The 14866-nt window shown below is 47.6% G+C and overlaps 1 protein-coding gene across 1 annotated transcript in view; it reads left to right on the top strand.

Moving 5' to 3' along the window:
- Nucleotides 1-14866, top strand: part of GLI3 (GLI family zinc finger 3) — a 265997-nt gene that overhangs the window by 80597 nt on the left and 170534 nt on the right. The window contains exon 3 of the mRNA XM_080817953.1: nt 8216-8458. Coding sequence (XP_080674079.1) covers nt 8216-8458 — 243 coding nt within the window. The remainder of the gene's footprint in view (nt 1-8215; nt 8459-14866) is intronic.

A 14866-nucleotide genomic window follows, 5' to 3' on the forward strand; every position in this document is an offset into this window, starting at 1 on the left:
AAAATCCATGCAACATAAACACACCAGATGAAGCCAGTTAAGTCTGTGTTCATTCTTGCAATTTAAGAAATGGTAGAAAGGTTAGGGAAGGGGACTTTGATCTTGAGGGGGGAGGAGGGGTACAAACCTGGAAGCCGCCATTCCAGAGGGCTGCCAGAATGTTCCCTCGGGCCTTCAAAGGCCGAGTAGGCTCAGAGTCCTCCCGCTGGACGGGCTGATAGGACCGGTCCCATCAGAGGACACACTCTGGCCTTGCAAACAGGTCTCTCATTGTTTCTCTTGAACTGTTGGTTGTGGGTCTTGTTGTGGAATCCTCACTGCTCACGTCTGTTGGGGCAAAGTAAGAAAGAGAGGCTCTTTATTCTTTGCTTCTAAAAGACGAAAACCAAGTCTTCAAACAAATCTCTAATACCTAAATATTCGCGAGACTGTTACCCACAGATAGGCATAAACGCGCTATTAAGCAGAAGGAAAAAAAAATGTGGCCCTCCTGAGAATTTATTGTACTGCTTTTGATGTCCCTAATTAACTCACTCTGTGTAAGCAGCGACTGGCAACTAATAGCAGGCTAATAGAAGAAGCCGCATGACATTTCCGAATTCTTAATTCAAGGAGCGGTCTTCACAGGCTCGTGGAAATGAAGGAAGGTCTCCTCCTCCCTTTTACAGGAGGGCCTTCGGGGACCCCGGGGGCCCGCTTCATCTGTTCTATTTTCTCTCCCCTGGTGTGGGCGGGACTTGGCTGGTGCTTTCTGTCTGGAACTTTCCAAGTTGGTTAGTGCCGCTGGGTTTGGGTTTAGACTTAAGCGCCCTGGCGTGCTGTGTTCACCGAGTCACGGGGGCACTTTGCTGTCCCTGTCAACGACGCCCATAGCGGGGCAGACAGGGGAGCTGGGGTGCAGACCTCAGGTTGGTGAGGTTCGGAGCATGGAGGAGAGCGCACGGAAACCCTGGAGGCCACAGGGCATGCCTGGTGAGGCCTCAGACAAGCTGATAGTATGTTATCGGCTCCTGACTTTCCAGATGGGCAAGGAGCCCTCATTGTGTCATCTTCGAGGAAGGCAGGAGGCCGCTTGCTGCGTGTGCCCGCAGAGCTCTGGGCTGCAGTGGGGCTCACAGCCATTGCTGCGTTGGCCTCTTAGGTTTATCTGAATTGTCATCTTGCCTTCCCTGCCTACTTTTTCTGTCCCAGGCGCCCCTTTTGAAGTTGCATGGAGCTCTGTAAGTGGAGGGAGGTGAGAAATTAGCTCTTTGGAGCAAGGAGTTTTTGGGAGGGGCTGATGGCGTACTGGTCAATCTAGACCCTCTTTCATCCTTTGGCCAGAGAACTCTAGAAAACGTTAAAACAGGATACTCGCATGCCTCTGACGGACAGGCTTTTCTACTTTCTCTCCTTTCACCTGGGACCTCCTGCTTGATGAAAGCAGGAAGAGGGAGCTACCCCGTCATCTTGAAGGCAGAGTTGCCGCTGGAATTTCTCCAGAGCCTCAAATCCTCCTGCTGGCCTCGTCTTGCAGGCCCTGCAGTTGGTTTAAAGGTTGCAGACAAAGCAGAGAGCTCTCTCCTGATCCTGGGCCACTCCCTCTGTCATCAGTCATTGTCAATGGGAGATGTATGTGTAGCCGCACAAGGGCGATGTCTGACCCCAAGGGCGTTGGAAATGTTCTTAGAGAAGGCATTGTTTGCTCGCTGCCTTTGGAAGCCAAGCTCCAGACATCCTAGGGAGCAGTCCCAGGCCGAGGCATGACTGTAGTCTAGGTGCAAAGAGGCAAGACTGTGCTTCTAAAACCTACAGGCGCTTTAGCCCTCCTCCCCGCCTTCATTCTACCATGCTTCTGAATCCACGTAGCCTCCTCCCTCTTTCCTTTCTGGAGTCCCTCTTTGCTGTAAGTCATGGGGAGAATTCTGAAACACGTGGAGCCAAGGACCCCGGTCCTGCTGGTTTTTATTCAAAGAACATCAAAACGTAAATAACCAAAGAAATAAAGCCGACAAGACATAACACATGCATAATAGGGGAAAATAAAATCATGTTCTTTCCAAACCCAGCGAGGCAGTTTCCTGGGAGGAAAGCAGAAAAAGGGAATGTTTTATTGCCCAGATCAGGAAGGTGGGGCCCCAGGCTTCTGGAAGCACACGGGAAACTTCAGGTGTGCGCACAGACCCCAATGACTGAGCCTCAGCGTGCAAGGGGGGGGAGGGTGCGGCCCCGTGGAGGGCATGTGTGTGTCTCACGCCCGTGCAGCAAGCATGTTCCATGGGATCGAGCCCCTGAGGTTGGACGTTGACTCCCCATGGATTTGTCATTTGGGCCCCCGGGGTGTTTCCCAAGAGTGAGTTACAGCCGTAAAAACCTGGTGGGGCAGTAACAGAGTTTTGAAAATGCCCCTGCGTAAACTTGCGATTACTTTCTGTCCTCTTCTGTTGATGGTGGTGCTGGTGGGCGAAGTGGGGAGTGCGTACAGACCCCAGGTGTCATTCCCCAAACCCTCTCCACAAGCAGACCTACCCCCGCCCGTGAACAGGGCCGCGTGGCCTGGCCAGACGTCTTGCATCCCTTCCTGGCTGGTTTCCACCTGTCCCACTGCAGCACGGTGGCCGTGGGGACCCAGGGAGATGGCAGAGATGATCGCGTTCTGTGACCCTGAAGGAGTCTTTCCTTGCTTAAGGAAGGGGGCCACGTCCGCCTGTGAGGGGTCAGGCATAGTCATCTGCATACTGACCGAGCCTCAGACCTATGTTTTAATCCATTTGAAGATGACTTTATTATATCATTCCGTATGGAAATGGCAGAGTCTCACAAACTCAGACCTTCTTAAACATGGAAATATTATTCTCTTGTTAGAAGCCCCATTCGGCTAGAAATCTGAGTACCCGCTCTTTTTTTTGTGCCCCCCCCCAACATTTTGTTGCCTCCTCCCCTCCCCCCACCCCCATCCGCCTCTCCTTTTGGCTCACCGAAATCTGAGTGCCACTTTTCTGGGAAAGCCTGATATTCTGACTTCAGTTTTGTAATTTAATGATGGAGAGTTTCCTTAGTAAACCAAATTTAGAGTCCTAGAATGCTTATCTTATATCCAGACCTTGAACATAAAAGGCATTTTATACCCGCAATTGTTCATTTAATGAGCAATTGCAGAGTGCAGGCCGGTTAAGGGATTGAGCTATATGCACTATTATTGCAAGAAGTATTCCGAAATACCAGAAATAGGACGTAAGCTCTGATCAGGGAGACTGCGAGCACAATTACCTTCTTTTCAAATCCTTCTGTGACACTGCGGGAGGAAAAAGGACTTTGAAACTTGAAAGGAAAAAGCTTGCTTTCAACCTCAAAAGCTAGGAGGAAAGGGCTCTGAAATTTGCTCAGAATTCCCAATTCACCATTAGCCTGTTTCTTCCTTTAGCCTCAAGGCATTCTCCGCTTTTTGAAAAGATGTTAAGAAATTCAGTCACAATAGAGAGCCTAGTTTTGAACATGTTTCACTCGGTCCATTGAGGTCTGGGCTCCAGCCTTTGTGTGGGGTGAATTGAGCTGAGCGGCTAGCTGGTTGGAGACAGGTGAACGAGGAGTCGCTGTGCAGTCGCAAATTCTGGCAAAGAAAGAGGCTTCCCCCCCACCCCATCCTTTATTTTACAATATGCATTCCTGTACAACCCTGCTCGTGGTAATATGTGAAGCTGAGCCCGTTCTTAAGTCAATACAGAGTACTTGGTTTAGAGCAACTCTTGTGAAGTTTGTCTTGTAATTGAAGCTGCTGTTGACCTAGCTTGGGGACCATTTGTAAAACCGTTTATTTAGCATAAACTGAAATAATAAACCCTCCTTCTCTCGGGCTGATTGTGATAGGGTGACATTAGTTTGATTTAATGATTAGCCGCCTGACCCTTCTGCTGGAGAGAGCGGCTTGAATAGAGAGAGTTCACTCGGAAGCACTCAGAATACTAATGAGCTTGTTAAATTTAGCATGGCTCCGACCACTTTTAATTCATCTAATGGGAGCAGCACTGCCTGGGAGAGGGAGAGGGAGAGGGAGGCAGGGAGACACCGAGAATGTTCCTAGAGGGTCTGCACACTAGAGGAAGCCCACCAAGAGAAGTTTGCAGAAAGTAGCTAGCCAGAGCCCGGGGTCCGAGTTGTAAGTATTGCCTGTTGTCTTATACTCTGTGCCTTCTCTTGTCCTGGGGGAAGAGAGGAGTAATGGCATGAAGACAGGATTTAAGGGAGCAGTTTAAAGGTCGATGTTAATTTTTTTAGAAAAGGTGGCCACGTGCGTGCACCGGGTGCTCCTACTCAGCTCATTTTGCTAGGGTGACTGGAGGTGTTCGAGTTGGCGATGCGGGGCAGGGTTTTATTTTTATATTGGAAGAACCCTCTGAAACTTTCATCCGAGGTCCAGGTGGGAAAAGCCCTGGCTTCCTGGCTTGCGGCGTGAAATGGTGCAGGGGATTGTGAGGACGTGCCCAGGAGCGTGTGTTCGAGTCCTGCTTCACGCGGCGCTCTGTCTGCAAGCCTCTGTGGTGAACGGTCCTAGCTCTGCGGGCGGCGAAGCCACTTTGGAGTCTTCAGAGCTCGTGGCACGGGGACTCGGCGTCGGTTGCCTTTGGATGAGCTCGGAAAACCTGGGACAGTTTGTAAAATGGGATGCTTGGGCAGCTCTCCACTGGGGGCGGGATTTTGTTAACTTCCACTTGAACGTGGTTATACACAAGGAAGGAGGTACCAAGGGGGGTTATAATAACAGTATTTAAAATAATCTTGTTCCTGAAACTTTTTAGTGAATTGCATGTTTCCCCGTGACCCCCGCCTTCCCCCAGCCCCGAGTTAGCAGCTGGTGAACATAGAGAAGCAGGAACAGAACAGTCCCCTTGTGTTTGGCCGGTGAAGTCCATTGGCAGATGCTCCTGGAGCAGTGGGCTGTTTGCTTACATTTTTGCTGCCGACTTCTGCTTGTTGCCATGGTGGACAGTATGTTTCTGTCAATAATTTGGCCTGGCGTTGCCTGTCTGCACTGACTCTCAAACTTTATTGAACAACTCGGCACAACTGAACAAGATTAGACAGCTTTCGTCTTTTGGCTGACTGAAGTGGTTGCTAAATTTATAAGGGCAGGCAGGAATATTGCTTGGAAAGTTGCCTTTTTGCTGTGGAGAGCGTGCTCTCCAGCCTCAGAGCTGTTTGGACTGTGGAGCGTGTGTCCTGTCAAGTTTTGATCTGAGTGCCCGTCAGGAGCGACTTAGTACACAAGGTAAACTTCATGAAATATTTGTCTGCTGGAATTTTTTTGGAGAGGAGGGGAGGGTAGGTAACAGCGTGTCAGCGTCGACTGCTGTAAAAGTCAGTCTGGTGAAAGTTTCCACACTCAAAAATTTCGTGTCTGCCGTTGACTTTACTAAGGCAATTAGTTAGAATTTTTTCTTGTGTTATGTATTTAAACTTTGCTTAGTTCCCCTCACAACTTTCATGTTCACACGTGTTAGTTTAACTCACAGTGAGAAAAATAATAAAAGTTTAGTACTTGTGAAAAAAATCACTTAGCTGGAAAGACACCCCCTTTCTACTCCCCCCCCCACCCACCCCGCCCCACCAATTACTTCCTTCTTCCAGGAGGCTGGGGAGGGGGGAGGTGGGGAGGGATGTGGGAGGATTCTGGTCAGACCATGCCAATTATTCAATTATTTGTGAAGTTGGATTCAACTGCTCATCATAAAGGCTTGGCTTCTAAGAACCTCACTCTATTATAGGGATGTGGGTTTAAGAGAAGAAAAGTTAATTTCTTCTAGGAAGATTAAGTCAAGGGAATCCCGTTTTCAACCTGGAACAGATTAGCGGAGCTTGGTTATTCTCTTAACCAGAGAACACTAATTACATGTCGCGGTGGCTCTTGGTAAGGGCTCACTGGCTTTCAGGACGAAGGTCCATTCTCTGGAATACAGAATTTGCATCTCAGGGCCACAAGTTCATTTCAAGTTGAAATTGGGAATAAAGATTTTATACAGGCGCAAATTAGTGGAAAATATGACTTTGGCCATTGGTAGGTTATAGGAGTTTTTATAAAACCAACTAAGAGTTTAAATGTTTTTGACACCCTTTTGCTTTTACATAACTGCAAACCCTTATTCTATAGCCTGCAACTTTACTGCTAACGAAGGACGAGGGTGGAGTGGTGCCTACAAGTATTAGAAAGAAAAATAAAAATGTAGGGATTTTTTTTTGGGTACTTTGTACCGAAAATTAGCAAAAGCGTGGTTTGAATTGCCTGTGTAAAGATTGATGTGTGAAAATGGGGGATTACACCCATTTTGTTTTTCCTTGTTAGTAGTTACTTGATAGATTAAACTCATAATTTATCCCATCATTACAGGATTGGGTGGGGAAGATCTGCACAAAACGATGCTAAATAGTGTTTCACAGTTATCCTGCAGTAGTCAGCAAATTCACTGTAAAGACCAAAGCATACCTCAGTGTTTCTTCTGTTTTGCAAGTCATTTGCTAGCCTGAGAAACAAAACAAAACATTGCTTATTTCTTCCAATCCCAGACACAAGCAGAACGATGAAAATTGCTCCTGGCTTTGGGTAGTTCAAGTCATTAGTCATCACAAAACAGTGGTCGTGACCATAGGTTATATTTTCACTCTTACCCATGTTTATAGCTCTACTTTCTTCTGAATTTGTACAAACAGCCATGAAACTGGTAAAACATATTTTTTCCTGTGTTTTAGGGGCTCTCAGCCTGTTATAACTGCTTTATGAAATACTTGGAAGATCAGTTTATGTGTTTATATTTCGGTTTATATATCAGTTTATATTCAAAATCTGTACGTCCGAAATGCACAAGGCCATTAGTACTTACATATATATGTATATTTCAGCTCAAGAGTGGGACATCATTCTCAGATTAGATGTCCGAGCCGTGCCCAAACAGCTTTGTTTCCAGGAGCACTTACCTTCCAGAAGAGCCTGCTGATGAAATGCAGAGCTTGTTTGGGAACATGGAGTGTAGAATGTGTGTATGACTCTGAACAGATGAATTGGCCCATTTGTTGTGGGTTCAGATCACTTGTTTGGTTTAATTTTATGCATGGGTTCTTTGATCTGCTATTCTAGAAAGGTCATCCAATCACATTTGCAGAGAGCCCTAATGGGTAGATGGGAAGTTCCTACAGATCAAAGAGGACGGAAGTATTAGGAAGCTGGAAAACTGAATGTTTGTGGAATTTCCTCAAGCTGTTTCTTAAGTGTGTGAAGCAGCGTCTGGACCCCAGCAGAGAAGGAGCCTGTGTCCGTATCACTGCCGCCTTCCTCACCCACAGAGCCACCTTGCCCTGGGAATTAGTCTTACCCCATTTGTTCTTGGTTCTCAGCTCTGTTCTATGGGCTGCAAAGGGTACTATAGGTTTACCTTTACCCCTCATAACTAGTGGGTCTCCACTAAACTAGTGGGTCTCTAGCTCCACTAAACCAGTGGGTTATAGATCTGACTTTAAAAAAGGAACAAAAGGGGCACCTGGGTGGCTCAGTGGGTTAAAGCCTCTGCCTTCAGCTCAGGTCATGATCTCAGGGTCCTGGGATCGAGCCCCACATTGGGCTCTGCTCAGCGGGGAGCCTGCTTCCCTCCCTCTCTCTGCCTGCCTCTCTGCCTACTTGTGATCTGTCTCTCTCAGTCAAATAAATAAATAAAATCTTAAAAAAAAAAAAAAGGAACAAAAACAAGAAAACTTTTGGATCACTTTAGGTCGTTCGACCCACAGATCACCCAGAGGCACAGCGGATGTCCGAGCTGCCATCATGACCCCTGAGCAGCCCGGTCCCTCCAACACACAGGGGGAAGCTGGACACCCATGGCCTCAGGCTGATAAAACTTTCAGCTTCACTTGGGACCCGCGGGGATATTGGCAAGTCCCTAACGAGCACCCGCCCTGGCAGGTTCACTTGTCAGCTGGCGATGATGATTTGTGGACCCCCTTCTGTCTCACTCAACTTAATAGGCTCATTTCCTGCTCCCCTTCGCCCTCCGATTGGTATTTTGGACGCTCATTCATAAGCAGTTTTGTCTGAAGACTATGTCATCATGGCCCAGCTTTCAAAGTTGCCAAGAATGAGAAACAGGCTTCTTGGGCGGGGAGGAGGGCTGGAGAGGGAGACCTAATTGATGACTGGTTTTGAATTGCTCCTTCAAGTGGCTCACAGGGCTTCCATTTTCCCCCCTTTCTCTAGAGGATGAAAGTCCTGGACAGACCTATCACAGAGAGAGAAGAAACGCGGTCACCATGCAGCCACAGAGTGTCCAGGGCCTCGGCAAGATCAGCGAGGAGCCTTCGACATCCAGCGAGGAGAGGGCCTCGTTGATCAAGAAGGAGATCCATGGGTCCCTGCCGCACCTGGCCGAGCCCTCCCTGCCATACCGCGGGGCCGTGTTTGCCATGGACCCCCGGAACGGTTACATGGAGCCTCACTACCGTAAGTGGCCCTGCCCCGGCCGGCGAGTCCCGGCAGCGTGGAAGGCTGGGTGCGTGGGCGCGCACGCGCGCTGCAGGGATGATTGCGCTCGTATTCATTTGTTTCGGTGTTTAATTTACTGCCCAGTTGTTTGTTTTTGTTTCTTTTTCTTTCTCTTCTCCTACATCCCGTCCATTCCTCTTTTTAGAGAGAGCCATTGTCTGACGTCTCTAAACGAGTCTAAGCCTCCGTGCGGCAGAAGTCAGGAAGGTGTCCATCTGTGGCTAATCCACATGGACCTTTGCTGGGAACGAGAACCAGATTTCTTCCACCCAAGTAGACACTGCAGGAGCAGAATTGGTTGATGGGGGTAGTTATTAAAGTGGGCTGCACTGGCAGAAGTCCTGAACCACCACGATCCTCGTTTTGAATGATTTTTGGCTTACTTGTTGAGCATGAACAAACAAACCCTTTTTTTGAGCAAATCAGTGCTAAATTCTTTAAATGTGGAAGATTCTTCTACACGTTTTACTGGCTTCTCTAACCAGCAGAGCAGAAACACGGGAAGCTCCTTTTCCAGCACTAATAAAGTTGAAGTAATTCACTAGGACTCAGAACACAAATAAATATACGATGGCTTTCTCCAAAGAAAAATGTATAAGGGTTGACTCCATTTGTGGCCTGTTTCTAGTTAAAAAAATATACTTTGGTTGTGGAGGTAATGAAGTTCCTAGGTGCCAAAGCTAAAGCCCTTGGTTACAGATTTATCACCTTGGCAGGATACAGACTTGCCATTTAACCTTCCCGGCTCCAATTCCAGATGACCCATTGAGCTCCAGAGAAGGGGACTGGTTTGTGTTTCCCCTTTTCCACATCATTCAGAAATTTTAGTGTTTTAAGGCAAAAGGTCATTAGCCAGATGACTGATTAGCGAGGACAGCTGATTAGTGCCTCTCCCTCCCCCGCCAAGAAAGTGCCCAGGATAAAAGCTAATTTCATCCCTTCGTTAGCTGGCTCGTAGCAGAGGGAAATGTTCCCTCATCAGGGTACAGATCAAAGAACCTGGAGCAGCCTTACGTCTCAGGAACTGCTTTCTCCCCGACCAGGTTACGTTGTTGGTAAAGATGGAAAGCACGCCTTTTTTTTTTTTTTTTTTTTTTAGCAGTCAGAAGGATGGAGGAAAAGGTTTTATGGATTCTTCTCAGTTTTTAAAAAAAGGCTGTGACTTCTCTGATTAAAAAGCGCTTCTCAGCCCTGTGGCTACAGTTTTTACAGATCCAGAAGTGAGGAGAAGGTGGGCGCTTACTTCTTTTTCTGCCTTCGTTAAAGTTTATTTCGTTTTCTTTTAGGAGCGAGAGTTTATGATAGTGTTGGCAGGGTGTTCCTCTGAGCACGTTCCTGTTTTCTCCACTGTGTTTTTATCTGTGGGTCTTGCTGAGATAGCGTCCATGCAGAAAGTGTGAGGGAACCTATAAACTTCCTATGCTAATTCTCCGGAGTATATTTACTTTTTAAAAAGAATTGAGTCTAGTTTATTAGCCACAAGTTCCCTGCATTGTTTTCATCCTCATGTGTGAATACAAACTTTCCCCATCCCATATTTATGTTTTGCTTTCTGTTCCAGACCCCCACTAATTAGTGAGGTCTGTAATTGGGCAGGACAGCTGACGAATACTTCTTGTCTGGTTGATGGAAGTGAGCAGATGACCGTTAGGTCTCTGTCTATGCCATGCAATTTGCAGCTTGCTCTTGGTTCGTTTCTTCTAACAGTTGGCCCGTCGACCCCTCTCCCGTTCATCTGAGGGATAGGCTTTCCGCACACCTGGGATCCTGGGCACTCTTGGCAGCGTGTGTTTTGACCCACCTCTTGGGTCTCAATATTAATTAGCACAGGGCCCCTGTGGAGCTCTTAGTGGGGCTTGGAACTATTCTATTTAGGACATAGACCAATACATTGGATGTCCTTTAACTTTCCCCACTGTATTTTTCAAAGCACTGTTAAGACTGCATGATGACTGACAAATTATGGATGTTGCCTGTAACCAACCAGATGCCTGTAACCACATGCCATTTTGACCCACCCTCCCAACGTACTCCCTGAACTGGTCATAAGTAAATGAGATCCTTACATGTACAACATGGATGGGGAGTTCTAGAGATCACACAGATTGGATTACCATTAAGGGGCAGAGGGCTCATCTTCCAGCTTTGCCATATAGTGGCTGTGCGGCATGGTCAATTGTGCCAACCCCTCCAGGAGTCATGTCCTAATCATTTATTTGGTGTTGTAATGTGAGCGCTGCTCCACGTTGTTTTGCTGAGAATTAAGGGACACAATGCAAATATAGTATTTAGTACAATCTCTGGCTCATGGCGAGTGCTTCAGATTATTACGGCACCTGTTTTCCTGTGCCTCCACTTCCTCCTGTTCCTTCCTTTCCATTGTCATTGCCATCATGACCATCATCACCACCATCATCATTGCCACCATCGTCATCATCACCACTGCCACCACCATCATCACCACCTCTGTCACCGCATTACCATCATTTGCATCATTATTACCACCACCATCATCATCACCATTACCACCACTGCTGCCACCATCACCAGTACCACCATCACCACCAATACCACCATCACCACCACCATCCCCACCGCCATCACCATCATCATCTCCATTATTGTCACCACCACAATTACTCTGTCACCATCATTGCCATCATTATTACCACTACCATCATCACCACGATTACCACCAGTGTTGCCACCACTGACACCACTACCGTCACCACCGACACCACCACTATCACTTCCACCATCATTATCATCATCACCACCACCATCACCATCACTAGCACCCCCATCATTACCACCATCACCATCATCACCATCACTGTCACCACCACCACCATCACTACCCTCATCGCCATCATCACCACCACGACAACCTCCACCATCACTACCTGTACGTGATGAGTTCCATCTCCAAACTGAGTTATTTTTTTAGTGTTGCAGTCATGTTTCTCTGCCTCCCTGAGATCTGCATCTTCTGGAAACAGATTAGAGATCGAGTGGACTATAAACTTTAGGAAGAGTGTTGGTGTGGTCAGCGCTGTGTACGGTCGCCTTCTGAGCATACCCTTTCTCCCCAAACCTTAGTGAATTGACTATATATGTATTTTTCTATTTTGTAAGTAAGGATTTACTTTAAAATCATTTAAAGATCCAGTACAATGCTGAAGTTGATTGGTCCTCCCCAAATTTTTAGTGTATGAGAAAAGTGCTGTCTTTTTAAAAACGAGGCATGAAAGTTCGATCACGTTTCTTTACTTGTCAGTCCCGCAGCAAAACTTCAAACCACAAGTTCGCTGCAGTCAGGGTTCAGAAGCATCTTTGTAGGCTGTTCCCTTTTCCTGTGAACCGTTGTCGGAGATTGTCTGAGAGAAACAACCTCGTTGACAACCAGGTTGTTGGAGAGAAAATACTGCTCCAATCCAGGGTAGCTGGGCATGGGAACACTCCCAGGAATTCCTTCATTTCTCTGTGGTTGGAAAATGTGGACTTTCCAAGACGCCTAATTTGTGCTTCTATATATACTGACTTGGTATTTCTAACGTGTGGGCAGGCTTCCTGTAAGACCGGAAAAGGGAAAATCGTTTCTTCCCCCCTCCGAAGGACATCTGTACAATTTTTGTGGCTCAAGACTTGATTATCCTTGGGTATGCAGTGTTGTGTCCTCGCAAATGGCACTTAGGCTGGATTCAAAGTCTTTTAGGTTTTGTGGGTTTGACTTAAAAAAAAAAAAAAGAAAGAAAGAAATACCAGGGATAGCGGGCACTTCAAACATTCATAACATATGTTTGGAATAAAATGCTCATGGGGCCACTGGAGGGTATGCTCTCCTGAAGGGTTGCCGTGGAGGGCTTGTATGTCAAGGCAAGAAAGTAGGTGTTCGAGCCGCACGGCTTAGACCTCAGACATGGTGTGATGCTGACAGGTTTGCGGCTGCAGGATCACTGGCGCTTTGTGACTGGAGAGAGCGCGGGAGGGGCTGGTTTGCAGAGACCTGAACTGCCTGCCCCCAGACTCGGGATTAGGACCCCCATTTCCCACCAGAAGATTGCTCAGCAGTTTCCAGCTGCCCCTCCTCTGTGGGTCGCCAGGTACTTCGAACTCCCATCACCCCCACGTTCCCTCGCTGCCAGGCGTGTGTGTGTTCTCTTAGGGACCTGGCGCAGGCAGTTGACATAATAGTTAAAGCATCCCTGTACCCTGGCCAGTGCTTAACTTGTTTACGGGAAAACATGTGTTTCATTGTCTTCTGTCTTAATGCGAGGAGTCTCGTTTTCTGACTGTCCCTGCAGGAGGCTTTGTGGGGAGCGTCTGGGATTCACGGAGTCCTGCCGCATAGGGGCCCCCGCTGGTTCTGTTACGAGGAATAGAAGGACGTCCCCTTTTCTAAAATTTCAGCTCTCTTTTTGCAGTTTGAGGGTCGTGAAGATGCTTTTCTTCTGCCCCCCGCTGCTCCCAAGCAGTAGTAATCCCTCATGGAAAATATGATTCATTCCTCCGTGCAAATGCTTTGATTGAAAACATACCACTGGTATCCTTCCTTATGTTTCCCCAGCTCAGATGACAGAACTATTAGTTGCTAATTAGCAAAACCTGAGGAATTAGCTTAAAGAAAAGAAACTGAATTTTTAATTGCTTGCATTTATTTTCTGTGGAAAGCTGATGTGCCGAGCCTACTTGCAATCTTGTGTGCTAAAAAAAAAAAAAAAAAGTAAGATTTTTTTTTCTACCTGTCTGTCTTTATATTAGGTGACTTTCTACAGCCCTTAGAAATATACCTTCTAAGCGAGTGGAAGACAAGATGTGTATTTTACATATTTAATAGGTGCACCTGCTCACGTCTCTCTTACTTTTGGACTGTCATCTGGAGACAGAGAGACAGAAATGCCTACGAGGCACAGATGAACCATTTGGGGTCGACCACACTGCACAGACAGTGACAGTTCCCTGAGCACTCACTGTTCAGTTCTCATCCGGGCTGTCTGTTCCCGCTTTGGAGAACAGTTGATGAACCAATCGGGGTGTTTGTGTGTTTCGTTTTGTTTTTTTGAAGATTATACTGCTGAGCCAGGAAGACCGATCGATGCTGGGTCATACTTTGAGGACTTTGCCAAACATATTGCTGTAGGGGGATCTGGAGCGGGGAGACACAGTCCACAAACCTTTGCAGAACTGGTATTTGTGAGCTCCAGAATAGCTCTGTGATTATTCTTGTCCTTCTATTAGAAATTGGATGTAACGATCCAGGTTTTCTCTCAGTAATCCAGAGGTCACATGGAAGGCTTGCAAACTGTGAGCCGCTTCCAACAGGGTTTTGTTTTGTTTTGTTTTTGGAAGATTTTTATTTATTCATTTGACAGACAGAGATCACAAGTAGGCAGAGAGGGGAAGGGAAGCAGGCTCCCCACTGAGCAGAGAGCCTGATGCGGGGCTCCATCCCAGGACCCTGGGATCATGACCCGAGCCGAAGGCAAAGCTTTAACCCACTGAGCCACCCAGGCGCCCCTCCAACAGGTTTTTAAGGAGCTATTGCAAGGTCACTAACTCACTCTTGCTGAAAGTGGTAGAAGTTTAGGGATAATCCTTAGGGTTCCAGGTTGAGTCTAGCCAGTGAATCTTGACTACTCTTGGGCCTGATAGGACTGTGACTCTACGGTCCAGTCTTGGGAGGTGACCCGAGAAGCTGGAAACCAGCGGTGAGAAAAGCTGTTTGGAAAGTTTTATTTGATTTTATTCATTGAATTTGGGGGGATGCATTGATTGGAGGAGAGTAGGGAGAGGTCTGAAGTCCATTCAGGAGGAGGATGGACAGAGGAGGCTCCGGCAGACCGTGTTCTAGGGAAAGTCAGTTGGCCGTCGGCCGTGCCCTGGCCCAGCACCCCCTTCCCTGGTGGCCCACCGCAGTCCTCCCCTCAGGCAAGCCCACCCCCCCTGACCGCTGCCTCAGCTACCCTGCTCATACTGTCATTCCTCTTGGAATCATTCTGTGCTTTCCTCCCGTCTTCATGTTCTACTGACTCTTCAGGGCCTTTCTAGAAGCCGCTTCCTTTGAAAATCCACCTCACAAAGGTGTTTCCCTTCCCTGGACACCAGATGGACATATAATTCTCACCTCAGCGCCTCGCGGCTGTGTTTTGTGTTGGTCCATGTACGTTCGTGTTTGCAGTCACGTGGTGGCCCGGGGCAGTCCCCAGCTCTTAGACCTGCCGACGTCCTGGGACAGGACCCAGAAGGCCGAGCTGTTCCGTTGCTTGACCTTCATCACCCCACAGATGAAGTTTGTCCTGAGCCTGCCACTCAGGAGGGGCCCCTTAGCAAGACACTGATGCTTCTGCTTCTGTTTTAGTGCTAGTC

Source organism: Martes martes, assembly GCF_963455335.1.
Source record: "Martes martes genome assembly, chromosome: 11".
Taxonomy (NCBI): Eukaryota; Metazoa; Chordata; class Mammalia; order Carnivora; family Mustelidae; genus Martes; species Martes martes.